The following is a 27,732-nucleotide window of genomic DNA, read 5'->3' on the forward strand; positions in this document are numbered from 1 at the left end:
AGCCATCTCTAAAAAGGTATTCTCCCTTCCTTTCCCTCCTTGCTTCATACTGCACATGTGTTTCATTCCCTCCCCCCCTCCCCTCTGCCAGATCCACTTCTGATTGGCTGGTGGGCATGTGTAGCTCAGAACAGGAGACAGGATCAAGTTACACACATGCTCAGAGAATAGGAAGGCTGCCGCTGGCAGCCTACAGGAAGGGGAGAGAGATTTCAGTGATGTCACTGTAGTCTTCACACTGCTGTAGGCTGCCAGCACCATATCTCAGAGAAGCAAGCAGGGATCTAGGAATTTAGATATGCAGTAAGGACTTTAAAAGAATGCCTTTAGACTTACTTTTAATTTATATTAACATTTCATTGTCCTTTAAGGTGGACTTGTTTGTGTCTGTTAAAAGGATGAATTGTAATTCTGTGGCATTTCAAAGGTACAGTAAATGTTAATCTGTTATCTATTCATTTATTAATGCAGCTCTTGATGGGATTACCAGCTGGAAGCATACCAAGAAAAACTATACCAAGAGATGAGCAAGCAACTTCACTGAACTATGGTGTGCTCACTGAGTTTGGGGTAAAATAGCTCTACAAAATCATTATAATACCTTATGGTTAGTTTAATGTGTAATTATGGATATAGCAGTACATGTCTCCAATAAAACTTCCATGCATTGGTTAGAAATCTCAGACAAATGATATTTTCATATCAATAAATCACCTTCACAATTTTAGAATGAGAGTCTGTTTATTCAGTGCCGGAGGGCAGAAGAAATAGTATGATTTTCTGACACTACAATATAAATAAGCACCTAAAACACAATACTGGAATACTGGATTGTTTTTGACTTTTAAATGAACCAAAATCATGCCACCTTTAAAAATACAAATTTACATCTGTGAGCAGTATTAACTGTATGTGGCCAAGTTGAAATCATTCTGCAGATAATATTTTTACTACCCCCACCCTGTGGATGCTGTGTTCCTGTGTGTATCTATTTATCTACCTACCTAATTACATTGTAGATATGTAGACAATTGATAGATAGATAGATAAAAATGAATAGACAGATAAATAGAATGAGAAATTCTGGGACATCTGCATCCCACCCCACTCCACACCCACTGCGCTCTCTCATCTTAAAGGAACAGTAACATCAAAAAATTAAAGTGTTTTAAAGTAATTAAAATATAATGTGCTGTTGCTCTGCAAAAAACTGGTGTTTTTGCTACAGTAAAGCTACTATATAAATAAGCTGCTGTGTAGCCATGGGGGCAGCCATTCAAGCTGGAAAAAAGGAGAAAAGGCACAGTTTACATAGCAGATAACTAGTAGATAAGCCCCATATAATGGGGGTTTATCTGTTATCTGCTAAGTAACCTGTGCCTTTTCTACTTTGAATGGCTGCCCCCATGGCTACACAGCAGCTAACTTATATAAACTATAGTAGTCTTTCTGAGGCAAACACACCAGTTGTAGCAATGGAGGGCAACAGTACATTATATTGCTATTACTTGTATACACTTTATTTTTTTGGTGTTACTGTTCCTTTAAACCTTTCTATCTCGCTGCTCCTTACCTCTGGAACTCTATCCCTGAATCCCTCCGTAGGGAACACTCACCCACTCTCTTTAAGAAAAAGCTCAGCTGGAGCACTAAAACATTAGTGACTTAAGATGGCCATACAGGAACAATTCTAGCTGCTGATTTAGTGCTGCAGTCAGAGTTGGCAAATTATCTGAGGGACAGTCTGACTGGCCCTCTTGACTGATATTTGGCTGAAAATACCGACCAGATATTGATCAGACAGGATAAAAAAATCTTATCTGAACAAGGACTGCCCCAATGGCCTGTATCCTTGCTGTAGGTGGGCATATTGGTAAAAGGTCCACTTGTTTAGTGACCCCCCCAAATGTGCAGATATTTTCATGTATGGCGTGCTTTAGGAACAATTCTTTACAATATCTGTATAAATATCAATAACCTATGAAATCTGTTAGTCTTAAAGTGCTGCTACACCTAATTGTCCTTGCTTCAGAGAAATGTGCAAATGTAACTTTGTCATTTTGCTCTTTACAGGTTATTGGGAAATGTAGCAAGGGCCATATAAAGGCCTACTAAGTTAGAAATATCTATAACAGGGGCATAACTACAGAGGAAGCAGACCCTGCCACTGTAGGGGTGCCCAGGAGTGTAGTGCATCCAATAAGGTCCTAATTGATGAGCAATTTCAATATATCTTGGTAGATTTGGTCAACTTACCAATGTTTTTTGACACTAAATTGAATTTGCTGTGGGGCCCAGTAACATCTTAGTTACACCTCTGATCCATATTAATCCAGATTAGTCACATTAGTGCAAGCTAGAACGCTATTTTAATTCTGCAGAAAGCTTTACCATACTTTAGGAAACAGCCCTAGAAGCTCCCTCCATTTGTTTAAGATAGCAGCTGCCATTTTAGCTTATTCTCTGTAGCTTCCTGCTGCAGCTCTAGCCATTGGTAGCATAGATAATACATCCTGATCGGAAGGGGGAGCAGGAGAAGGGAGAGAGCAGTCCAGACTCCGCCCTGGAATGAAGGATTTTTCTGAGAGAGGAAGTCAGATACCAAAATACATGTATACACAAAAGAAGACAAGAAATCCTGTGTTTCTTTTCTGTAAGTGCTTATGGCTGTATCTACATAAACCTTTCTGATAAAGCTTACTTAGTTTTTACCTTTCCTTCTCCTTTAACTGTTGGCTAGGAAAGCATCAGTTAGCAGTGCTCTGACCTGGAGTCCACTCCTTTAAAATAAGTGGTCACCCTCCAGCACAGATTAAGCCAAACACCTAGGTTTTTGTAAGGGAATAGAAGGAGAATAAGAGGAAAAACAAAGACTGTGACAAGCCAGCTGGTAGTAAAAGTAAGAACTGTAGTCCATCTAATAACCCCAGTATAGAAACTAGGGCACTAAGTAAAAATATACCCATTGATATTTCCATTAGACAACTATAAACGTATAGAAAATGCAAAGAAACCAATGTATTTCTATAAGGCATTATTCAGTTTTACTTTATTTGTCATATTTTCTAGGGAATTTTAAAGTACTCAGCTCTCTTCTATGGCTACTACAATAACCAACGCTCTATCGGCTTCCTAAAATATAGACTTCCTCTGGCATATTTTCTCGTTGGTGTAGGTGTTTTTGGATACAGTCTAATTGTTGTAATAAGAACGTAAGTATACGCTTTTATTATTTTGCATGCAGAATCTCCATTTCATCATTCAGGATACAAAATATCCAGTAAACGATATCCTTATAGACAGTGATTAGTGATGCCATCCGTGCTTAATGGAGTAATTTCTCACTGATGAACACGCTGCAGCACTCTGATTCTGTGTAAAAAGTGTTTATTGTGCCAACAAACCAGGCTGATGTCATTTCACATGTCACAAGCCTCCTGCTTTTATATGGTCATGGAACTCCATGGTGACTTCTAATATCCTTATATTTTACAATAGGGGGTACTATATTCGCTATATATATATATATATATATATATATATATATATATGGGATATATGATATATATCACTATCCCTTTTTGATCTTCCTGAAGTCTATTTCATTAAACCTTCTTGAGATAAAATGACCCAGGGCTTGTGTAAGTAAATTGGAAAAAATTTTAGAATCAATGAAAACTTTACAGAAATTATATGAACTGAAAATATGGCATCTGCTGTTTAACCTTTTTGACACAGAATGGCAAAGAATATCAATGAAAGCACTTCAGATGGGGATGATAATGAATTTTTGTTCAGTTGGAAAATGTTTACAAGCTGGGATTACCTCATAGGAAACCCTGAAACTGCAGACAACAAGTTTGCATCAATAACAACGAGTTTTAAGGTACTGTATGTACACAGATAGGAGATTTCTTTCAGTAGATGAATGAATGAACCCAGCTTATTTTTTTCAGTGTTTATATTATTGTATAAATGCTGAAAAGCAATTAAACATTACATAAACCCAATAGCATTGTTTTGCAACCAGTATTGACGTATGCAGCTTAGTTAGAATCAAGCATGAGGTACTGGTATCTATCTATCTATCTATCTAACTATCCGTCATCGATCTATCTATATACGTTTCAAATAAGTAACAGTGGGCCATCCTTCAATCCCAATTAATTTAAAAAGCACATCAAATTCAAACACTTAATTAAAAATTTAGGGCTCAAGATTTGCCATTCATTACAGCTGTGGGCAATGATGTCTGCCACATATGAAGTTGTTCCTATATGTGACACTACAGGCTACACTACTTGTCTTGTTTATTTTATTTTCCTTTTAGGAATCTATTGTGGATGAACAGGAGAATACAAAAGAAGAAAATGTTCACCTGCGGCGTTTTCTAATATTTCTAGCAAATATTCTCATTTTAATTTGCCTGGGGGGAAGTGGTTATCTTATTTATTTTGTTGTAAAGCGGTCACAGCAATTCAAGAAATTAGATAACCCAAGCTGGTACCAGAATAATGAGGTAAGAAGGTATAATCGGATGGGTTTGCTTATGTGTTATTATGTGACACGTTTAGGTATTTTTCTTTTGACTTAACAAACAATGTATTAAATAAACCAATGACCATTTTGTTTCACATATGATTAATGAGGTTTCTTCTGTTGCAGATAGAAATTGTTATGTCTCTGCTATCAATGTTTTGTCCTCCACTTTTTGAAACCATTGCTGTTATGGAAGACTATCACCCTAGATATGCCTTAAAATGGCAGCTTGGGAGGATATTTGCTCTGTTTCTGGGAAATCTCTACACATTCTTGTTGGCTTTAATTGATGATGTGAATTCAAAGGTAATGCATTAACAGCAGAATCTAAAAAACTGTACAGAGCAGAGACTGAAATGAATATGGAGTATGTTCAGCTATTTGTGAGAAGAATATTTAATAATGATGTTGTAGAAGTCATCTGCCGTCAACAGGTCACTCCCATTCTCCACAGAGAATTTTGTTTTAACACACAACCAATGTTGTAATTATTTCATCCCACCCACCTTGAAAAGATGGGTGAAAGATAATTTTTCTAAAAAATGCTTGAAGAAATTTGCAGAAGAAATGGCATAAAGAGTTGTGTAAAATAAACAGAGAAGATTGCCGTCCGAACGGCAGATTTTATGCTGTTACTTTATGTAAGTTCCAGCGGAAGAAAAAAGTGTAAAAAAATTATGCCAATTTTTACACCTGGCGATGTGTGGCAAATTTTCTTGCCGTTTTTTACACAGCAAGAGAAATATGGCCCTTGGAGTTTCAATTCTGCAACATACACGTGTTACCTATCCTTTTTATGTCTATTATATAGTGAGTAATGTACCTCCTGTTGTAAAATGTAGGCATAGGAAAGTTTCTGAACTCCACGACCATATTAAAGCATGAGGTGACTTGTAATATCCTTATATTTTACAACAGGGGGGTAATTTATTTACTAAAATAAACAGGTTTTAGTTAGTCATGTGGCAGAACAGAAATCATTATAAGGATATCATTTACTGGATATTCATGGCTCTTTTCTATCATAAGATAATAATGTACCCCCTTATTGTAAAATAGAAAGATATTATAGCTCATTGAGGAGTTCCATGACTATATAAAGGCATGAGGCTAAAGTTTTAGTCATAGTAACATAGTAACATAGTAAGTTGGGTTGAAAAAAGACATACGTCCATCAAGTTCAACCATAATGCCTATATATAACCTGCCTAACTACTAGTTGATCCAGAGGAAGGCAAAAAACCCCATCTGAAGCCTCTCTAATTTGCCTCAGAGGGGAAAAAATTCCTTCCTGACTCCAAGATGGCAATCGGACCAGTCCCTGGATCAACTAGTACTAAGAGCTATCTCCCATAACCCTGTATTCCCTCACTTGCTAAGAATCCATCCAGCCCCTTCTTAAAGTTATATAATGTATCAGCCAGCACGACTGATTCGGGGAGGGAATTCCAGAACTTCACAGCTCTCACAGTAAAAAATCCTTTCCGAATGTTTAAGTGGAACCTCCCTTCTTCTAAACGAAGTGGGTGCCCTCGTGTCCGTTGGAAGGACCTACTGGTAAATAAAACATTAGAAAGGTTATTATATGATCCCTTTATATATTTATACATAGTTATCATGTCACCTCTTAAGCGCCTCTTCTCCAGTGTAAACAGACCCAACTTGGCCAGTCTTTCTTCATAACTGAGACTTTCCATACCCTTTACCAGCTTAGTTGCCCTTCTCTGGACCCTCTCTAACTCAATAATGTCCCGTTTGAGCACTGGAGACCAAAACTGAACAGCATATTCTAGATGGGGCCTTACCAGCGCTCTGTAAAGGGGAAGAATAACCCCCTCCTCCCGTGAATCTATACCCCTTTTAATACAGCTCAAAACCTTGTTTGCCCTTGCAGCTGCTGCCTGGCATTGCTTGCTACAGCCAAGTTTATTATCTACAAGGACTCCAAGGTCCTTCTCCATTAGGGATTTGCCTAGTGCAGTCCCATTAAGGGTATACGGGGCTTGCATATTTTTACATCCCAGGTGCATGACCTTACATTTATCCACATTAAATCTCATCTGCCACTTAGCTGCCCAGATTGCCAGTTGGTCAAGATCCTGCTGCAGGGATGTCACATCCTGGATAGAATTGACTGGTCTGCAGAGTTTTGTGTCACCTGCAAACATTACTCATAATACCCTCCCCTAAGTCATTTATGAACAAATTAAACAAAAGTGGACCCAGTACAGAACCCTGAGGGACCCCACTGAGAACCTTACTCCAAGTAGAGAATGTACCATTAACAACCACCCTCTGTACCCGATCCTGTAGCCAGTGTTCTATACATGTGCAAACGACCTCACTAAGACCAATATGCCTTAGCAGTCGTTTGTGGGGAACGGTATCAAATGCTTTGGCAAAATCCAAATAGATGATATCTACTGCATCCCCACTGTCCAGCTTCTTACTTACCTCATCATAAAAAGCAATTAAATTGGTCTGACATGACCTGTCCTTCATAAAGCCATGCTGATTACTGCTCATAATGGCATTCTCCACTACATAATTTTGAATGTGATCCCTTAATAAGCCTTCAAATAACTTGCCCACCACGGATGTCAAACTTACAAGCCTATAATTGCCAGGCTGAGATCTTACTCCCTTTTTAAATATAGGAATGACATTCGCCTTCTTCCAATCCCTAGGTACCATACCTGATGAAAGAGAGTCTGAGAATATCAGAAACAAGGGCCACTGCAATTCTGCCCCTAGCTCTCTCAGTACCCGAGGGTGTATTCCATCTGGCCCAGGTGCCTTGTTTACATTTATCTTGTGTAACCCTGTAAGCACCATATCCTGTGCCAACCACTGTGTAGTTGGAGCTGAGGCAACAGTGCAGCTATTGGGTGGGACTTGGCCCACTGGCTCCTCTACTGTATACACAGAAGAAAAGAACTGGTTAAGCACATCTGCCTTTTCTGTATCCGCTGTAACCATATTGTTATTATAACTCAATGGGGCCACACCCTCAACCTGCATCTTTTTACTATTAATATACTTAAAAAACTTTTTGGGGTTAGTCTTGGCCTCGGCCACGATGCGCTCCTCATTTTCTATCTTTGCCTTTCGGATTGCTGTTTTACAACACTTGTTATAGTGTTTATACTCATTAAACGCAGCTACTGTCCCCTCTGACTTATATTTCTTAAAAGCTTTCCTTTTTTTCCCTATTAACTTCTTTACCTCAGAGTTAAGCCACATAGGGCGATTCTTAACACTTCTACTTTTTCTTATTAATGGAATAAATTGAGAACAGTAATGATTTAATATCATTTTAAATGACAACCATTTCTGCTCTGTGTTTTTATCAGAAAACATAATGCCCCAATCTATGCCCTGAAGCGCTGCCCTTAAGGAGCTAAAATTTGCCTTCCTAAAATTCATTGTCTTTGTTGCCCCCGTGTAAATTTGTTTCCTGCACCAAACATTAAATGAAATAACATTATGGTCACTATTACCCAGGGGTTCAACCACTTGCACATTTGCTATACGTTCTGGGTCATTAGAGATCACTAGATCTAGTATAGCATGGTTCCTGGTTGGCTCCTCAACAACTTGTGACATAAAGTTGTCATGCAGCAAGTTTATAAACTTGTTCCCATTTACTGTCCTGGCAGTACTATTGCCCCAGTCAATATCAGGGTAATTAAAATCCCCCACTACACAAATTGTAGTGTGACAAAAATGACATCACTAAACACAGATTATAACTGATGACGTCACTAAGCACCAGTTATAAGCATATAATTGACGGAAAATTCATGGCTCTTAACATTCAAAATTTCATGGTTTTTATTTTTAAACTTATTTCCCTGAATGTCAGTCATTTATCAAAAAAATCCGAATTGAAAAAGCACAGACAACAAAAAGCTGCAGAAAATACGTGAAAACCACAACTTTTTTTGATTTGTTGCGCAAAAGCCAGTGCTAAAAATCCAAAAACCTCTAAGACCATGAAACAAAGAAAGATCTTCCAGTTGTAAAAGAAACATCTGCCATTGACTTGATCTTGACAGATTTTAGCTGGCATTTTTTTTTTTTATTTGGATTTGTTGCATAATAAGCTGTGAAAAAATTCTGCGGCAAAATCGGCTCTTTGGCAACAAAAAGCCCGAACTGGAAACATTGAGCATTAGTAAGTGGCCCCTTCAGTGTGTGTATTAAAAAGAAGTACAGAAAGTAACCTGCACAAAATTTACATCAAATGAACATAAATGAATACCCCAATGTACAGTAAATGAAGGTTTTGCACATCATTTTGCCAATAGAGATTTGCAGACTGCATAAAAGCAATGCAGAAGGATTGTAGGGCATTGTATGCTGCCTTTTACCCAATGTCATTTCCATAGTGTTTTAAGACTGGTTGCTCTGTCTGTATATATTCCACAAATATTTTTCACACAGTATATTGAACAAACTGTACATTTTTAAATATTTTTCTTAATAATACTAAAGCCATCTAATTGTAGGTTTTCCTTTTTATGTGCTGACTAACATGGAGTAAATTGTTTTGTTTGTATAGGTAGTGCTATATAGGATTATATGAATTGTTTTCTCTGGAATTGGGGATGGTAGAAGTGTCACCTCGATAATCAGAGTGTTCTTTTGTTTTAGTTGGCTGAAGAAGCGGTGGTTAAAAACACGACAATGGCGATTTTAGCCAATTATACAGCTATGCACAATGATTCTGCAAATCCAACTATGGCTCCAGCAGATGTCCCCAGAGGTCCATGCTGGGAAACAACTGTAGGCATTGTGAGTAACTATGTAATTTAACTGTAAATATTGCACAAATAAAACAAACTGCTAGGATTTAATCTCAAGAAGAAACATAAGTTATCACCTGTCTGCTATACGTAGTATATCTCTCTTAACAGGAGTTTGTAAAACTTCATCTCTCTTAATAGGAGTTCGTAAAACTCACTGTGTCAGATACAGAAGTGACTTATATAACGATTCTTCTGGGAGATTTTGGTCGTGCTCTTATTGTCCGATTCCTGAACTACTGCTGGTGCTGGGATCTGGAAGCTGGCTTTGTGAGTTAATTCACAGTTGTTTTATAGTGTATAGTTGTATAGTTGTTTTCCAGTATATTTGAAAATAGATTTTTTTAGTAAGGTGTAGTTCTCCTGTGGTAATAGTACATCTGGGGGCCTATTTATTATGATGTGTAAAATTCAATTTGCCGAAAATGCTGTGTAAAATGAATGGAGAACTTCACTGTTTTTTACACAGCATAATAAATCTGCCCCTTAGTCTTGTACTTCTACTGTTACCAATATATTATGTCACTCACAGAGATGTACATTAGGGATGTAGCGAACCCGCGCAAAAATGTTCGCGAACCCGTTCGCGGACTTTCGCCAAAACTCGCGAATATTCGCGAACTTTGCGAACCCCATAGACTTCAATGGGAAGGCGAACTTTAAAACCTAGAAAAGCCATTTCTGGCCAGAAAAATGATTTTAAAGTTGTTTAAAGGGTGCCACGACCTGGACAGTGGCATGCAGGAGGGGGATCAAGGGCAAAAACTTCTCAGAAAAATACTTGTAAAAAAAACGCCAAAAAAAAGCGCCAAAAAAAAAAACGCCAAAAAATAACGCAAAAAAAAAAAAACGCAAAAAAATAACGCCAAAAAAAAAAACGCAAGCTATTCCTATGTCTATGCATAGGCGATAAAACGAAGCGAAAAAACGCGGCGGAAAAACCAAGGCAAAAAAACGCGGCGCCAAAAAAAAAACGCGGCGAACCCAAAGTGGCGAACATCGCCAAAAGTCCGCGAATTTGCGCGAACGCGAACACCCGATGTTCGCCGGCGAACAGTTCGCTACATCTCTAATGTACATCATTTTGGGAAAGTGGTAAAATAGGCTTCTATTCACAAAGGATAGTAAAGACCTACCTATGATTTTGTGGCCATGGTGCTCCTATACTTAGAACAGGGCCATAAAATAATCCCTATAAGTTTTTACCATCTGTTCCTAAAAACTCTGTACTCTGTGCATACATTTTAACAATAATCGGCCTTTCATTTCTTTGTCTTCCTCAACGCCATATTTGATGCTTGTTGAAACTGTTGATAACACTATTGTGTTTATTTGATTTTTAGCCCTCATATGCTGAATTTGACATCAGTGGCAATGTCCTTGGACTCATTTTTAATCAAGGCATGATCTGGTGAGCTTACAAATAAGATATGGGTGGGACTTACCTTTCTTTGAGAATTATGAAATAACCTTCGTACTTGCTTCCTAATGTATTTATTGGTACTGCACTGCTATTATAAGATTTTAAATCATTTTAAAGGAGACATATACAATAAATTTTCACTTTATCTTAAAAAGCAGCTAACACAGAAAAATTGAATACAATAAAGTTTATTTTCTACTTACTCTTCAAGAAGGCTGTTAAATCCCTGCTGAAACACTGCAGCCCCTCCCATCCACAGGGCTTCCTGCCAGAAGCATGTCTCTATCTTCAGCTCAGGCCGCCGGCCCTAGCTTCTTTCCCATAGACACGCTGCAGCCAATGAGAGAGGAGTGGGCGTGAGATGTGGGCGGGGACTTTGGTGATGTCATTTCCCCGCCCACGTCAGTCACGCTGGGGTTCTTCTCTCTTGTTCTGCTCCCAGCCCCGCCCAGCCCTCCTGAAAAGCTATTCACTTGGCTGGCAGCGTCTGTGACTCGATCCTTGTAAGTAAGCCTCTTAAATCTCTTTATTGAAAAATAATATTTTGCCAAAAAAAACGTTTTTCATACTAAAGGAGTCTATTCTATAGACTGTACCTAATGAAAAGAAATGTGTTTGTTTTTACATGCAACTCCCTGCAACTTGTACTTTGATACCTAAACTGGGTTTTTTTTGTATTTTCCCCTGCAACAACTCCCTGCAACTTGTACTTTGACACCTAAACTGGGTTTTTTTTGTATTTTCCCCTGCAACAACTCCCTGCAACTTGTACTTTGACACCTAAACTGGGTTTTTTTTTGTATTTTCTCCTGCAACAACTCCCTGCAACTTGTACTTTGACACCTAAACTGGTTTTTTTTTGTATTTTCCCCTGCAACAACTCCCTGCAACTTGTACTTTGACACCTAAACTGGGTTTTTTTTGTATTTTCTCCTGCAACAACTCCCTGCAACTTGTACTTTGATACCTAAACTGGTTTTTTTTGGTATTTTCCCCTGCAACAACTCCCTGCAACTTGTACTTTGACACCTAAACTGGGTTTTTTTTGTATTTTCTCCTGCAACAACTCCCTGCAACTTGTACTTTGATACCTAAACTGGGTTTTTTTGGTATTTTCTCCTGCAACAACTCCCTGCAACTTGTACTTTGACACCTAAACTGGGGTTTTTTTTGTATTTTCTCCTGCAACAACTCCCTGCAACTTGTACTTTGACACCTAAACTGGGTTTTTTTTTGTATTTTCTCCTGCAACAACTCCCTGCAACTTGTACTTTGACACCTAAACTGGGTTTTTTTTTTGTATTTTCTCCTGCAACAACTCCCTGCAACTTGTACTTTGATACCTAAACTGGGGTTTTTTTGTATTTTCTCCTGCAACAACTCCCTGCAACTTGTACTTTGATACCTAAACTGGGTTTTTTTGGTATTTTCTCCTGCAACAACTCCCTGCAACTTGTACTTTGACACCTAAACTGGGTTTTTTTTGTATTTTCTCCTGCAACAACTCCCTGCAACTTGTACTTTGATACCTAAACTGGGTTTTTTTTTGTATTTTCTCCTGCAACAACTCCCTGCAACTTGTACTTTGATACCTAAACTGGGTTTTTTTTGGTATTTTCCCCTGCAACAACTCCCTGCAACTTGTACTTTGATACCTAAACTGGGTTTTTTTGGTATTTTCTCCTGCAACAACTCCCTGCAACTTGTACTTTGATACCTAAACTGGTTTTTTTTTGTATTTTCTCCTGCAACAACTCCCTGCAACTTGTACTTTGACACCTAAACTGGGTTTTTTTTGTATTTTCTCCTGCAACAACTCCCTGCAACTTGTACTTTGACACCTAAACTGGGTTTTTTTTGTATTTTCTCCTGCAACAACTCCCTGCAACTTGTACTTTGACACCTAAACTGGGTTTTTTTGTATTTTCTCCTGCAACAACTCCCTGCAACTTGTACTTTGATACCTAAACTGGTTTTTTTTGGTATTTTCTCCTGCAACAACTCCCTGCAACTTGTACTTTGACACCTAAACTGGGGTTTTTTTTGTATTTTCTCCTGCAACAACTCCCTGCAACTTGTACTTTGACACCTAAACTGGGTTTTTTTTTGTATTTTCTCCTGCAACAACTCCCTGCAACTTGTACTTTGACACCTAAACTGGGTTTTTTTTGTATTTTCTCCTGCAACAACTCCCTGCAACTTGTACTTTGACACCTAAACTGGGTTTTTTTTGGTATTTTCCCCTGCAACAACTCCCTGCAACTTGTACTTTGATACCTAAACTGGGTTTTTTTTGTATTTTCTCCTGCAACAACTCCCTGCAACTTGTACTTTGATACCTAAACTGGGTTTTTTTTGTATTTTCTCCTGCAACAACTCCCTGCAACTTGTACTTTGATACCTAAACTGGGTTTTTTTTGTATTTTCTCCTGCAACAACTCCCTGCAACTTGTACTTTGATACCTAAACTGGTTTTTTTTTGTATTTTCTCCTGCAACAACTCCCTGCAACTTGTACTTTGATACCTAAACTGGGTTTTTTTGGTATTTTCCCCTGCAACAACTCCCTGCAACTTGTACTTTGATACCTAAACTGGGGTTTTTTTTGTATTTTCTCCTGCAACAACTCCCTGCAACTTGTACTTTGACACCTAAACTGGGTTTTTTTTGTATTTTCTCCTGCAACAACTCCCTGCAACTTGTACTTTGACACCTAAACTGGCTGTTTTTTGGTATTTTCCCCTGCAACAACTCCCTGCAACTTGTACTTTGACACCTAAACTGGCTGTTTTTTGGTATTTTCTCCTGCAACAACTCCCTGCAACTTGTACTTTGATACCTAAACTGGCCGTTTTTTGGTATTTTCCCCTGCAACAACTCCCTGCAACTTGTACTTTGATACCTAAACTGGCTGTTTTTTGGTATTTTCTCCTGCAACAACTCCCTGCAACTTGTACTTTGATACCTAAACTGGCTGTTTTTTGGTTTTTCTCCTGCAACAACTCCCTGCAACTTGTACTTTGATACCTAAACTGGGTTTTTTTTGTATTTTCTCCTGCAACAACTCCCTGCAACTTGTACTTTGACACCTAAACTGGGGTTTTTTTTTGTATTTTCTCCTGCAACAACTCCCTGCAACTTGTACTTTGACACCTAAACTGGGTTTTTTTTTGTATTTTCTCCTGCAACAACTCCCTGCAACTTGTACTTTGACACCTAAACTGGCCGTTTTTTGGTATTTTCTCCTGCAACAACTCCCTGCAACTTGTACTTTGATACCTAAACTGGTTTTTTTTTGTATTTTCTCCTGCAACAACTCCCTGCAACTTGTACTTTGACACCTAAACTGGGTTTTTTTTGTATTTTCTCCTGCAATAACTCCCTGCAACTTGTACTTTGACACCTAAACTGGGTTTTTTTTGTATTTTCTCCTGCAACAACTCCCTGCAACTTGTACTTTGACACCTAAACTGGGTTTTTTTTGTATTTTCTCCTGCAACAACTCCCTGCAACTTGTACTTTGACACCTAAACTGGGTTTTTTTGTATTTTCTCCTGCAACAACTCCCTGCAACTTGTACTTTGATACCTAAACTGGGTTTTTTTGGTATTTTCTCCTGCAACAACTCCCTGCAACTTGTACTTTGACACCTAAACTGGGGTTTTTTTTTGTATTTTCTCCTGCAACAACTCCCTGCAACTTGTACTTTGACACCTAAACTGGGTTTTTTTTGTATTTTCTCCTGCAACAACTCCCTGCAACTTGTACTTTGACACCTAAACTGGGTTTTTTTTTGTATTTTCTCCTGCAACAACTCCCTGCAACTTGTACTTTGATACCTAAACTGGGTTTTTTTTGTATTTTCTCCTGCAACAACTCCCTGCAACTTGTACTTTGACACCTAAACTGGGTTTTTTTGGTATTTTCCCCTGCAACAACTCCCTGCAACTTGTACTTTGATACCTAAACTGGGTTTTTTTTGTATTTTCTCCTGCAACAACTCCCTGCAACTTGTACTTTGACACCTAAACTGGGTTTTTTTTGTATTTTCTCCTGCAACAACTCCCTGCAACTTGTACTTTGACACCTAAACTGGGTTTTTTTTGGTATTTTCCCCTGCAACAACTCCCTGCAACTTGTACTTTGATACCTAAACTGGGTTTTTTTTGTATTTTCTCCTGCAACAACTCCCTGCAACTTGTACTTTGATACCTAAACTGGGTTTTTTTTGTATTTTCTCCTGCAACAACTCCCTGCAACTTGTACTTTGATACCTAAACTGGGTTTTTTTTGTATTTTCTCCTGCAACAACTCCCTGCAACTTGTACTTTGATACCTAAACTGGGTTTTTTTTGTATTTTCTCCTGCAACAACTCCCTGCAACTTGTACTTTGATACCTAAACTGGTTTTTTTTGGTATTATCCCCTGCAACAACTCCCTGCAACTTGTACTTTGATACCTAAACTGGGTTTTTTTTGTATTTTCTCCTGCAACAACTCCCTGCAACTTGTACTTTGACACCTAAACTGGGTTTTTTTTGTATTTTCTCCTGCAACAACTCCCTGCAACTTGTACTTTGACACCTAAACTGGCTGTTTTTTGGTATTTTCCCCTGCAACAACTCCCTGCAACTTGTACTTTGACACCTAAACTGGCTGTTTTTTGGTATTTTCTCCTGCAACAACTCCCTGCAACTTGTACTTTGATACCTAAACTGGCCGTTTTTTGGTATTTTCCCCTGCAACAACTCCCTGCAACTTGTACTTTGATACCTAAACTGGCTGTTTTTTGGTATTTTCTCCTGCAACAACTCCCTGCAACTTGTACTTTGATACCTAAACTGGCTGTTTTTTGGTTTTTCTCCTGCAACAACTCCCTGCAACTTGTACTTTGATAACTAAACTGGGTTTTTTTTTTATTTTCTCCTGCAACAACTCCCTGCAACTTGTACTTTGACACCTAAACTGGGGTTTTTTTTGTATTTTCTCCTGCAACAACTCCCTGCAACTTGTACTTTGACACCTAAACTGGGTTTTTTTTTGTACTTTCTCCTGCAACAACTCCCTGCAACTTGTACTTTGACACCTAAACTGGCCGTTTTTTGGTATTTTCTCCTGCAACAACTCCCTGCAACTTGTACTTTGATACCTAAACTGGCTGTTTTTTGGTATTTTCTCCTGCAACAACTCCCTGCAACTTGTAAAGATCAGGCAGCAGCACAGGACAGCTATGTGCAGACTGGTAACAGATACACAGGCAGGGAGGTGGGAGGGGTTTCCCTGCTACAGCAGAGTTCAGCCTGTCAGTCAGTGCTGTGACCATTTCCTGTGGGAGAATGAAGAGACACTCCCATCTCTCATTTCAGTTTAGCTTCAGAGGAGTGAAGATCTCTCTGCAGCTCTGATATAAAAACGATTTTAGCAGGTAAAATGCATTCAAATCGTTTTTTTTCTGCAAGATTACATAGATTGAAGAAAGATGAATCATATAACTGAATATGAAGGTGATATGAAATGTCTCCTTTAATATTTCCAAAAAATCTACAGATTAAAGTTTTATACACAATTTACAGCCATCCTTCTACAATGAGACCTTTGCCTCCTAGATTTCCATGTACAACTGAAAAGATTTATTTTTTATGTGCAATGTATTAGTATTTTTACCATTTAAGCAGGTTTAGTATGCATTAAAGTAGAACACAGAAGTTGGCTAGAAAAAAAAAGCTACACATTATATCCAGTACCATCCCAAGGTGACTACAGTCCTAGCTGACAATCTGTGCCAATGCAGACGGCCACAGCAGAGCCCCATCTTCTTAATCTAATGACACACAGCACATGCTTAAGGCTACTGTCAGTTTCCAAGTTAGGAACCAGCTCACAATATAAAGTATATTATGAGTAATTGATCTTCAAATTCAAGTTATATAGCAACTCAGAAACCTGTGAATTCTGCTTTAGAATGCAATAATCCCCCCTGTATTATTATCTTCTGCTTGATAATTCTTTCAGAGGAGAAACATACTGATTAAAAACTCAAATGATAAACCACTGTACAGGCTAGTGAAGGTAAGGGGAACTCTCATTTCATTGTATCTTAAACTGAATGAGTGGAAATTATGAACAGCAGCACAAACATAATGCAGACGCCTGATGCAAATGGCATGGCTTGTCTTCTTGATGATATTGCTATTTTCCTTTTCTCTTTTTAGGATGGGCTCCTTTTATGCCCCTGGATTAATTGGTGTGAATGTCCTACGTCTTTTATCTTCCATGTACTTACAGTGTTGGGCTGTAATGAGCAGCAATGTCCCACACGAACGTGTTTTCAAAGCATCCAAATCAAACAATTTTTACATGGGGCTTTTGTTACTCGTTCTCTTCATGAGCTTGCTTCCAGTTGCATACACCATCATGTCTCTGTCTCCCTCATTTGACTGTGGACCTTTCAGGTAACCAGATATTACATAACCATAGATAAATGATAGATAGATAGATAGATAGATAGATAGATAGATAGTATCTGAAGAGTACATTATATACAGTCCCCAGCATTTATGGTGACATAATATCAGTATCTTTAAATATGGGTTACTTACTTCTCATAATATGTTATGTATTTATAATATGTATAAATTAAGCACTAAGAGAGATTGGGGACCTAAAAAATTACTGGATTTTTTTCTGGTTGAAACCTAAGGTGCATTATATAATCAATGATCAGGCCTAACCTTATGGCCTACATTACATTACAGTTATTGATACAAATGCCCACCAGAAAAGTAGTTGCATAAACTGCAGATATCAGATGAAGGTCCATATAAGAGGAGAAAAACTTTCAGTACCTGATGGTTTATCTCATGGCAACTCCACTGACATCATCTGTTAAATGTGAAATTGAATTAGGAGTTATGTTTTTTTCATTTAATTGAATCTGGCTCATAATTCTAAGAAAAATCTTGTACAGGTATGCAATCGTTATCAAAAATGCTCAGGATCTTCTGGAGGTTTTTCTGTACTTTGAGTCTAGCAAAGAATCATTTAAACATTAAATAAACAAAATAGTATGGTTTTTCCACCAATATGGATTCACACAGCTTAGTTACCATCAATATATGTTTTATCATTACAGAAAAAAAGGAAATCACTTTGAACTATTTCAATTTGAATTATTTGATTTAAATGGAGTGTATAGTAGTTGGCCTTCCCTTAATTCAGTTTCAGATAATGGGTCCTGTACCTGTACAACTAGAAAAGCTTTTCTCAAATATTTTTAGAGGTTTTAGAGATTTTATGAAACGCCGTAGTTAGGTATGTCTGATACATAATACAAAATCTTGCAATTATCCAATGTAACAATATAAATAGTATTAGTAATATTTCCTGTTTGTAGTTTGTATTCAATAACATATATGTAAAAATACCCATATGTCCTAGTGCTTGCTCTTCAAAAGTCAAGTAAATAAGGGGATATTAGAATATTTGTTGCAGAATTTTTATCAAAAAATGTTTCACATTTTAATAGTTTTCCCTTTAGCCTTCCCTAATGATAGGATAATCTTACTGTATAATATGACAGTTTATATATTTTGCCTGTTAGAACATGATGATAGCTCTAGACCATTTTTTAATTCATTTTGTTTGTTTGTTTGTTTGTTTGTTTTTTTAGTGGAAAGAATAGAATGTTTGATGTAATTCAAGAGACCATTGAGAAGGATTTCCCTAATTTTGTCAGTAAAATTTTTGGCTACGTGTCAAATCCAGGGATCATTATAGCAGCTGTACTTCTTATGGTGTAAGTTGGCCACAACATTTATAGTTCAGACTATTGTAGTTCCGTGTTTCTCAGTGCCCTTACCTAGCTGTGTGTAACAAGAGTTCCCAGAACCAAATTCTTGAGATATATGTGTATCCCTATGTTATGCCATGGTGAATTCACATCAGAGCATAGTTCGGTTACTACCTGCCCAGCACTCAGTTGTTGCCTGGTAATGTAACCTTTTGAGGAAGTTGTAGTGACCCCCTCATCCTGGGATGTCTCAACTGATCCTCATTGCAATTGGAGCAATTACAGATTAGTGTGTCCTATAAGTAAATCGTGACCTCAGGTAGGATGATGATGAATAGTGCAATGATTCACTTTGTTTTACTCTGTTTTTGTTGCATGAATCATAGAGGGATTATTGTTTTGAGGTTTTTTTCCTATGGAATTTAAAGAGTTACTTATATGATACAGATTTTAAATGTATTATGACAGTATGCTTTTAAAGGCTACCTGGCACTACTTTATTGCTCTAAAACTCCCTGCCTTTACTCTGCCCCTTTTATTAAGTCTTCTCTTAGTGCAGTCACCATTGAACATGAAGAGAAGCGGCAGAGGACAACTTTGTTGTGGCAACATGTTTTTAGGTGCCAAATAAAGCAGAGGATAGATCCCTAAAACAAGACTTAGGTTGCCTCCCTTAGGAACAGATGCATGGCATTTGGTCATTTATCTGCTTCCTCAGTTAAGAAGTAAAATTAAACAGCCTCCAGAATAACTTACCTTTCTCTCTGCATGCATATTTATTTTGCTTTTCCAAGCAGCTGAACTGCAGATTATTTACTGACATCCTTGTCTAGCATGAAGCCCTGCCCCCTTTTGCTGTCTGACTATGAAGACCTCAAAGAGGTGCCTATTGGGCATGCTCACTGCCCCTGCTCCCATTAAAATCAACCAGGTATGCGCAGTAGCCTTGTGCAGGTATCTACCTGCACAAGGCTACTGCACATACCTGGTTGATCATAGTCAGAGAGTGGAGTACTCAGAAAGCACATTAGAGAAATAAAGATCTCTCTAAAGCTTTATTCACCAGCAGGTCCTTCCTGTGCACATGAGGGGACCCATTATCCAGAGTGCTTGGGACCTGGGGTTTTCCAGATAAGGTATCTTTCTGTAATTTGGATCTCCATACCTTAAGTCTGCTAAAATCATTTAAATATTAAATAAACCCAAAAGGATTGTTTTGCATCCAATAAGGATTAATTATATCTTAGTTGTGATCAAGTACGTGGTACTGTTTTATTATTACAGAGAAAAAGAAAATCATTTTTAAAAATTAGAATTACTTGCCGCGACTGCACCCCTTTTTTTGACGCAATCGCGCCCTTTTTGATGCGACTGCACCCAATTTGACGCACAACAAAAAAAAAAATTTTGCGAATTTTCACGGAAGTTAAGCAAAACAATTCGCCAATGGCGAAATGTGGAAATTCGCTGCGAATCCATGCCTGGTGAAAACATTCGCTCATCACTATTTATAACTGATATTCTGAAGCTAACAAGCAAAATGAAACCATTACTTTTACTTTATACAACAGCAAAGTACAAAATGCCTGGTGCCTCCACCTAGGGTCAGGGCAGGATATGCTGTAATTCCCCACCTAGTGAATAGGGATGTAGCGAACATCGCCAAAAATGTTCACGAACCCGTTCGCGGACTTTCGGCAAAACTTTGCGAACCCCATAGACTTCAATGGGAAGGCGAACTTTAAAACCTAGAAAAGCCATTTCTGGCCAGAAAACTGATTTTAAAGTTGTTTAAAGGGTGCCACGACCTGGACAGTGGCATGCAGGAGGGGGATCAAGGGCAAAAATTTCTCTGAAAAATACTTTGTAAAAAAAACGCCAAAAAATAACGCCAAAAAAACCCCGCAAGCTATTCCTATGTATACGCAAAGGCGAAAAACCGAAGCGAAAAAACGCGGCAGAAAAAACCGAGGCGAAAAAACGCGGCGCAAAAAAAACCGCGGCGAACCCAAAATGGCGAACATCGCCAAAAGTTCGCAAATTTGCGGACTTGCGAACACCCGATGTTCGCGCGAATTAGTTCGCCGGCGAACAGTTCGCTACATCTCTACTAGTGAACCACAATCACAACTTGAGATTTATATGAAGGGAAAATGTAAACATAAATTTGGCACATAGTGAACCAGCCAGAAATATTGATTGTTTGTATTGATGAGCGCATTTGTCCCATTTTGCTTTGCCGAAAAATTTGCAAATATTTTAAAAGATTCGCAAAATGGCGAAAATGTTGCGCATCAAATTCAATTCATGCAATCCATGCCTGGCAAATTATTTCACCCATCACTAATTGTTTGTTCTCCAAACTGCTGGGATTTTTAGAACTTTGGTTCTTTCATCCCCCAAAAATGTAGTTTTCCCCCAAGCGCACTTCACTGGGGTTACTGAGGTTCTCTATTTACCTTACACATACCTTGATCTCAGGCTTCTGTAAAGGACCTATTGGGTTACTGGCTCAGTCCCAGCAGTTGTAACATATGCCCTGGGGGAGGGCATATGTTACAACTGCTGTGATATCATTCCCCAGATGGAACTCAACAAGTGTAGGGACTCAAGTGGGTAAGGACAAAGGGAATTCCCTTAAGCACCCTTGCCCTTGCACTTCATTAAATATAGTTCAGCCTCCTTTGACCCCTTGACTCCTTTTGACTCCTTTGAGGCTGGGGAAAGGACCGCCACCAACATTGGTAATATAGTTATGGATTGAGTTAAACCTTTCCCTCACATAATAAAACCAAATGAATCATTGTTTGCTTAATAGGTTTGCATCCCTTAACCAAATGCTTTCCCATAGTCATACAAGTTTTCTTATTTCTCTTTTTTTAGCTTGGCTATTTATTATCTTGATGCTATATCTAAAGCTTACAAGAATGCCAATATTGACTTTAAGAAGAAAATGCAGGCTGTAAGTTAAATTTAACATATTTCTTTATCTATCTATCTATCTGGGAAAAATGGGAGAGTATGGAAGAATATAAAGCCCCAAATATTCTCTAGCCCTGTGGCTTGGAGAAGATCAATTTAAAGTTGAACTGGGAACAAGCAGTGTGAAATTCTTATAACTGGGGGCCATGAGAACTTTTCCCAAAATTCCTGGCTTTTGTTGATGTATACTAATATGAATCAAAAAACCCCTACGCTCCCTAAGAACCGCTGTTTGAAAAATTATAGTTCCCTTATTAGAAGGGTAAAAGAAGATAAATAAATTGACAGGCAATCCAATATGAAATTAAAGATGAGAGAAATGCATAAAAGAATGTACTGTATCTCCATTATACTGTGGTAGAGGTTCTAAGGTTTTCAGGACAACGTAAAAGTTAAAAGATATTTTCCTGTATGCTTTTTAGTTATTAAACTGGTATCAGGATTGTTTTTCTGACTGTATGCCATGAAAAATAGCTGTTATTAACACTTCAAAATTATATATATATATATATATATATATATTTTTTTTTTCTTTGCAAATGAAGAAACGAGAGGAAGAAAAGAATAAAAGAAATAATACAGTTACAACCAATGAAACCATGAATGATTTAGAAGAACTGCTGCCCCCTAGTGTCAGAGAGGAACTGCGGAAGAAGAATGAACAAGGTAGAAAGCTTATGAGGGCCAATAAGCTGCTGGCTTGGTCTGGAAGGGTCGAGTTGGTGGCTTTTATTGACTTGTGTATGGTCACCTTAAATATTTATGTACTTTCTCTGCAATTCCTGTTACCCAGTTAACCTTTAGTTTGCTGCTACCCTGCCAATACCATTGGTATAAAAAAGCAAATACTGTCACTGTCTGTTACAGCTGAAATTGTGGCTGTACCATTCTGAGAAACAGAAATGCATACTTATAATGGTGCTTAAAATATGTAATGCCAAATACACTTTGGGGCACATTTACTTACCCACGAACGGGCCGAATGCGTCCGACTGCGTTTTTTTCGTAATGATCGGTATTTTGCGATTTTTCGGAAAATTGTCGCGACTTTTTTGTAGCCATTGCGAAAGTTGTGCAAAATGTTGTGATTTTTTCGTAGCATTAAAACTTGTGCGAAAAGTCGTGACTTTTTCGCAGCTTTCGCGCCGAGTACGAAAGATTCGGATTCATTCAAGCTTCAGTATGGTGACTTTTCTTGGGCCAGGTTGGAGCTGCAGGGTGCCATTGAGTCCTATGGGAGGCTTCCAAAATCATGCTAAGTCTGAAAGTTTCGCCCGCCGCTTACGGGCGCTCAATACGAAAAAGTCACGACAAGATACGAGCGAATCGTAATGGCTACGAAAAACTCGCGTTTTTTCGCGCAAGTCGTAATGGTTATGAAAAAGTCGCGACAATTTCCGAAAATCACAAAAAATACGAAAAAGTCGCAAAATGTTCGTTTTCCAATCGGAATTTTTCCAATTCGGATTCGAATTTGTGTCGTAGTAAATCAGCCCCTTTGTGTAAGAAGCAATGCTAATTGCAGAAATGATTCATTAGAAAGAGCTAATCACGCTATGTATAAAAACAGTATTTTCTTTAATGCCTACAAAACAACAAATATGAGGCCATCATTTAACTCTACTTCAAACCTAGGTTTATCCTAGGCCAACGATACAAGTTTAGGCAATAAATATTTGCTTTATAACTAGGAGTGAGTTTACACGCTGTACCATAATCTTAATAGATGTTGTGTAGTTACCCCCTTAAGGAAACAAAAGAATACTGTAAGAAAGATATAGAACATATTAAACCTATTTATGTTAACTGTAAATGAAGTGAGAAATTATTGCCACCTTGTGATGGAAGTGGAACCCTGCAACTACCCTTAGCTGGCAGTGAACTAGTTAGGTACCCCCAGTAATTGTATTCACATACCCAATACACTTAGGTGCTCCTGTTAGCAGGAAACTGCACTGGCCCAGGGTTCTTTCAGCAAGCACCACAGAATGATCCACTTCCTGCTTCTTCTTTCCATGGGTGTCTATGTGCAGTAGAGTGAGAAGCCAGGGTAGCCTTTAAGGACAAAGTGGAAGAAGAGAATCACTCTTTAGTGCTCTATTAAGGCCCCCACGGGCCAGTCCAGTTTTATGCTAACAGGAGCACCAGCCTGGGGTATCAGGTAAGTGAATACAATCACTGTATGGAATACAATCAAAACTAAGGCACCCAGCACTAATTGTGACTTTCCTTTTCCTTTAAGTAAGACGGAGCTAGAACCACATTTCTGGAATAGTACTGACAGGCTCATGTGTACCTGAGAATATGCAAGCAGAAATTGGCTATTAATTCAAGCCATTTGTTTTTCATAAATTCAGGGAGGTATGTTTATGAAAGACCCAATGTTAAATATATTCGTTATTTGGAAACCCGTTATCCAGAAAGTTCTGAATTACGGAAAGGCCATCTCCCATAGACTTCACTATAAGAAAATAACTCTAGTTTTTAAAAATGATTTCCTTTCTCTCTGTAATTATAAAACAGAACCTTGTACTTGATCCCAACTAATATATAATTAATCCTTATTGGAGGTAAAACAAGCCTATTGGGTTTATTCAATATTTAAATTATTTTTAGAAGACTTAAGTTATGGAGATCCAAATTACGTAAAGAGTATAGATTTTTGTATATAGGACAGGGACATTTGTCCCTGGTTGTACCTATAAAAATAGGTTAACATTACAGACAAAAACCTCTTCACTAATAAAATGTATTTTATCTTTTTTTATTTGTAGAAAGCAATATGGCAGTAAAAAACGAGCCAACAAGCAAGTCTGCTTTGCTGACTGTACCAACATCAAGTGTACCACGTGTGGCTGTTACAAAGCCACCAGCACCAAAGCAGCCTACTGTGCAACAACCAAAAGGAAAAGGATAAAACCATCAGTGATTATTAAATTATTTTATCAAGTCCTGCTGCTTTATTAAGTTTTAAATCTGTTTACCTGTCTGCTACATTGACATTGTTGTGAACATGTGTTTATTGTTAGTGTTTAGCTAGACGTACGACCAAAATGTTGGGTGTCCCCCAGTAAAATAGGCCGCTAAGTTTTTTCCCCAGACGACTGCTCCTGTTATGAGAAAAGTGCACCGTCCTGTGGAAAAAAGCTCTCTCAGCGCCCCGCTGGCATTTTACTTACCTTCCTACCAGCATCCGAGGTGTCCCTTGTGCAAATGCCTGTTTGAACATTTGCAGTGGATTAAACATAGCGAGATCTACTCTACTGCACATGTGCTAATGCCAAGAGCTAAAGTAACAGGATACCAGTGCAGCACCTAGGCAGTGAGCAATGGCTCATGGAAAAACTTAGCAATCTATTTCACTGGGGGGGGGGCGCATAGTGAGCGGAATTTTCTGGAAGCGTAGATTCACAGCAAATTTCCACATTTCGCCATTGGTGGATTGTTTCGGGAACCGGGGCAAAAATTTGGCATAAAAAAATTAGCCGTGTGACAAAAAACAGTCTCTTGCAGCAAATAACATGACGCATGCATCAAAAAAATTTATTGCAATGGAATTCTGGGGCAAAATACTTGTTGTTATAGGACAGATACTCTCCTTTTTATTAAATAAAAAACAGGTAGTCCTGTAGATTTTTGAAGTAAATGACATTAAATTACAGAATTATTGATGGGCTTAGAGTAGGCCAGTGCCACTTCAAGATTTTTTCTACTTTTATAGTGTCCAGAAAAGTTGCCTTCCAAAATTTGGACATTTAAGGCATTTTAACTATAAGTGAAGGCAAAAATGGCTAAGCTCAAGTCTCAGACACACTGCTAATATCATGAAATCCAGTAAGCTGTTACGTAATAATCCAACATATATCTGCAAACAGTGTAAATTAAATGCCATGAGATTCAGGAAAGCCAAGGCAGAAGAACGCTAGTAGTTTTGGGTACTTAGAACCTACAGCTGATGTTCACAGTAACAGACACCAACATATTTATATATAGCAATCTAGAAATCACACCAGGGGCGGGACAAGCCGACCGGACATCCTAGGCACCATGTAATGACAAGGGGGCAATGACAAGGCTACGTAGAATAGGGGTAGGCAGAAGAGGTACCTGCCTGGCACCCCCTCATCGTTGCACCCTAGGCAAGTCCCTCTTCTGCCTAGCTGTAGTTCCGGCCCTGAATCCATTCGAAAAGTTGCCTTTAGAAACAGTGTTATTCAGAGCTTTATGTTATACTTCCATGTAAGACAACAGAGGGAAGTCCATTCATTAATCTTTTAATTGAGACTCTTGTGTAAAAATGACTGAACTACTCTTTAAAGGGGTTAGCTAGTCAGATTGTGATTGTTGGTGAAATCAATTTTTTTTAGGAAAGAAAGAGCCATATTAACGCCATTTCCGCTTTTCTGTTGTTTTTGTTTACTTAATGTAAAAATTAGCCCTGAGCAAACTTGATACATGTGAAAATCATTCTTATTAGTAGAGCTTAAAGGCCATGTAGTCATTGCATTACACACAATGCAGTTCATTGAGACTGCTGAATGCCATCAGGTTGGCAGCAAGTGAAGTTCTCACATGGATGAACTGAGGTCACTGCTACATTATTATTATGGTGCCAGGGAATCTATAGGAAAACAGATGTTTCTTTAGCAGGGTGAATTAGTATTTTTTTCCCATATATATTGTACAATGAAATCATTTTGCACTGTAACACGTTTTCTTATCTTGGAATGCCTTGGGTCTACAACACATTTATTGGACTACAACACAGTTGAGAAAGGGTTCTGGTGACCCAAAAACATATGTAAGGCACAAGGGCTAATTTTGGACTGCAGTTGCCATTGTAGAAGTCAGTATTTGCATCCAAAGACGTTCCATGCACTTCACTACACTTGTACTTGGCGCCAATGCCTCCTGTTCCATGCAAGAGTACCAGTTGATGCAGGCTAAATTTTTTGAAACAATTTTAAAAATTAAGTAAATTGTGAAAATGTATTTTGCACACAGCACTTGCTTTTATAAACGACCACAATAATGTTATAATAAAGTGAATACTAGGGATGAGTAAAATTTTTGGCAGGTATGAATTTGCGGCGCATTTTCACAAAAAAAAAGTCGCTGTTAAAAAACGCCCATAGTTCAATGTATTCTGCACAGAAAAAGTCACAGTGAAAAACAAGGATAAAAAAACCCACCCATTTTGCTGAATTTTGCTGTTTCGCTCACCATTAGTGAATACTAAATAATTGAATCTGGGTCTGGTTAAGTGCACTACAACTCACAACATGGTTCAACTCTTTTCCTGGCTGTGAGGTTTAGGTGTGCATCGGAAAAACGAGTTGTTATGCAATGTGTTTTTTTCCTGTAACCATTAACTGGGACAAGTGATTACTACGTCACTGGATGTATTTTAGTTCCCCTGCTGATAACGCAGTACTTACATTGCTGTCAGGAAAATGTTAACCCTTATTTGTATGTTAAGGAATTCTGGGAGTTGTAGTCCATCCACATCTGGTCCCAAGGTTAAAAAAAAGATCTATCAAACTTTCAGAAGTTTGTAAACTTTGATGTGCAGGTTAATGAAAAGGGGCTATTCATAGATTCCAATTGTAACCCTATCTGTACTAAAAGGCACAATGTTTGCCCATAGCAACCAATAAGAATTTTTTTTAAACAGGCGTTAAATATTATCTACAAACTGACTGCAGCGGTGTAACTAGATGTTAGTGGGCCCCACAACAATTCAATTTTCAAATTCAGTTTTCAATGTTTTACTAAAATATTAGTAAGCTGACATATTCTATGAAAATATATTGTAATTGCTCATTAATTAGGGCCTTACTGGCCCCCCTACATCCTTGGGCTCCCCTGCAGGGTCTGCATTCTTTGTAGTTATGGCCCCAGTGATTAGACCAGTACCAGCACCTTTTTTTTTTGTTTTAATTACATTGCTCTGTAAGGGTGATAGCTTATAGGAAGATTTGTTTGCTTGTGGTTAAATCTACGCTACCATGGGACTCTCTAAAGCTGAAACAACTTGTATGTTTTTCCACCAACAATTTATATCATTTCTGATGGGAAAGCATTTTCAGGTTAAATGTGCGCCACAGCACGCAACAAATTTCCCCATGTGCCATCACCAAGGTTAAGAAGACACAGGCACAGATAGTAAAACCAAATGCATAAGTCTCAGCA

At 38.2% G+C, this 27,732-nt stretch overlaps 1 protein-coding gene across 1 annotated transcript in view; it reads left to right on the plus strand.

Moving 5' to 3' along the window:
* Positions 1-24,941, plus strand: part of tmc2 (transmembrane channel like 2) — a 38,878-nt gene extending 13,937 nt beyond the window's left edge. The window contains exons 8-20 of the mRNA XM_002935592.5: positions 472-570; positions 3,070-3,212; positions 3,739-3,886; positions 4,331-4,519; positions 4,666-4,845; positions 9,196-9,336; positions 9,489-9,617; positions 10,691-10,758; positions 16,982-17,221; positions 18,439-18,564; positions 21,442-21,520; positions 22,086-22,206; positions 24,315-24,941. Of these exons, the coding sequence (XP_002935638.2) occupies positions 472-570; positions 3,070-3,212; positions 3,739-3,886; positions 4,331-4,519; positions 4,666-4,845; positions 9,196-9,336; positions 9,489-9,617; positions 10,691-10,758; positions 16,982-17,221; positions 18,439-18,564; positions 21,442-21,520; positions 22,086-22,206; positions 24,315-24,457 (1,806 nt within the window). The 3' untranslated portion in view covers positions 24,458-24,941. The remainder of the gene's footprint in view (positions 1-471; positions 571-3,069; positions 3,213-3,738; positions 3,887-4,330; positions 4,520-4,665; positions 4,846-9,195; positions 9,337-9,488; positions 9,618-10,690; positions 10,759-16,981; positions 17,222-18,438; positions 18,565-21,441; positions 21,521-22,085; positions 22,207-24,314) is intronic.
* Positions 24,942-27,732: the final 2,791 nt, after the last annotated feature.

The sequence above is a fragment of the Xenopus tropicalis genome, chromosome 1, assembly GCF_000004195.4.
Source record: "Xenopus tropicalis strain Nigerian chromosome 1, UCB_Xtro_10.0, whole genome shotgun sequence".
In the NCBI taxonomy this organism is placed as follows: Eukaryota; Metazoa; Chordata; class Amphibia; order Anura; family Pipidae; genus Xenopus; species Xenopus tropicalis.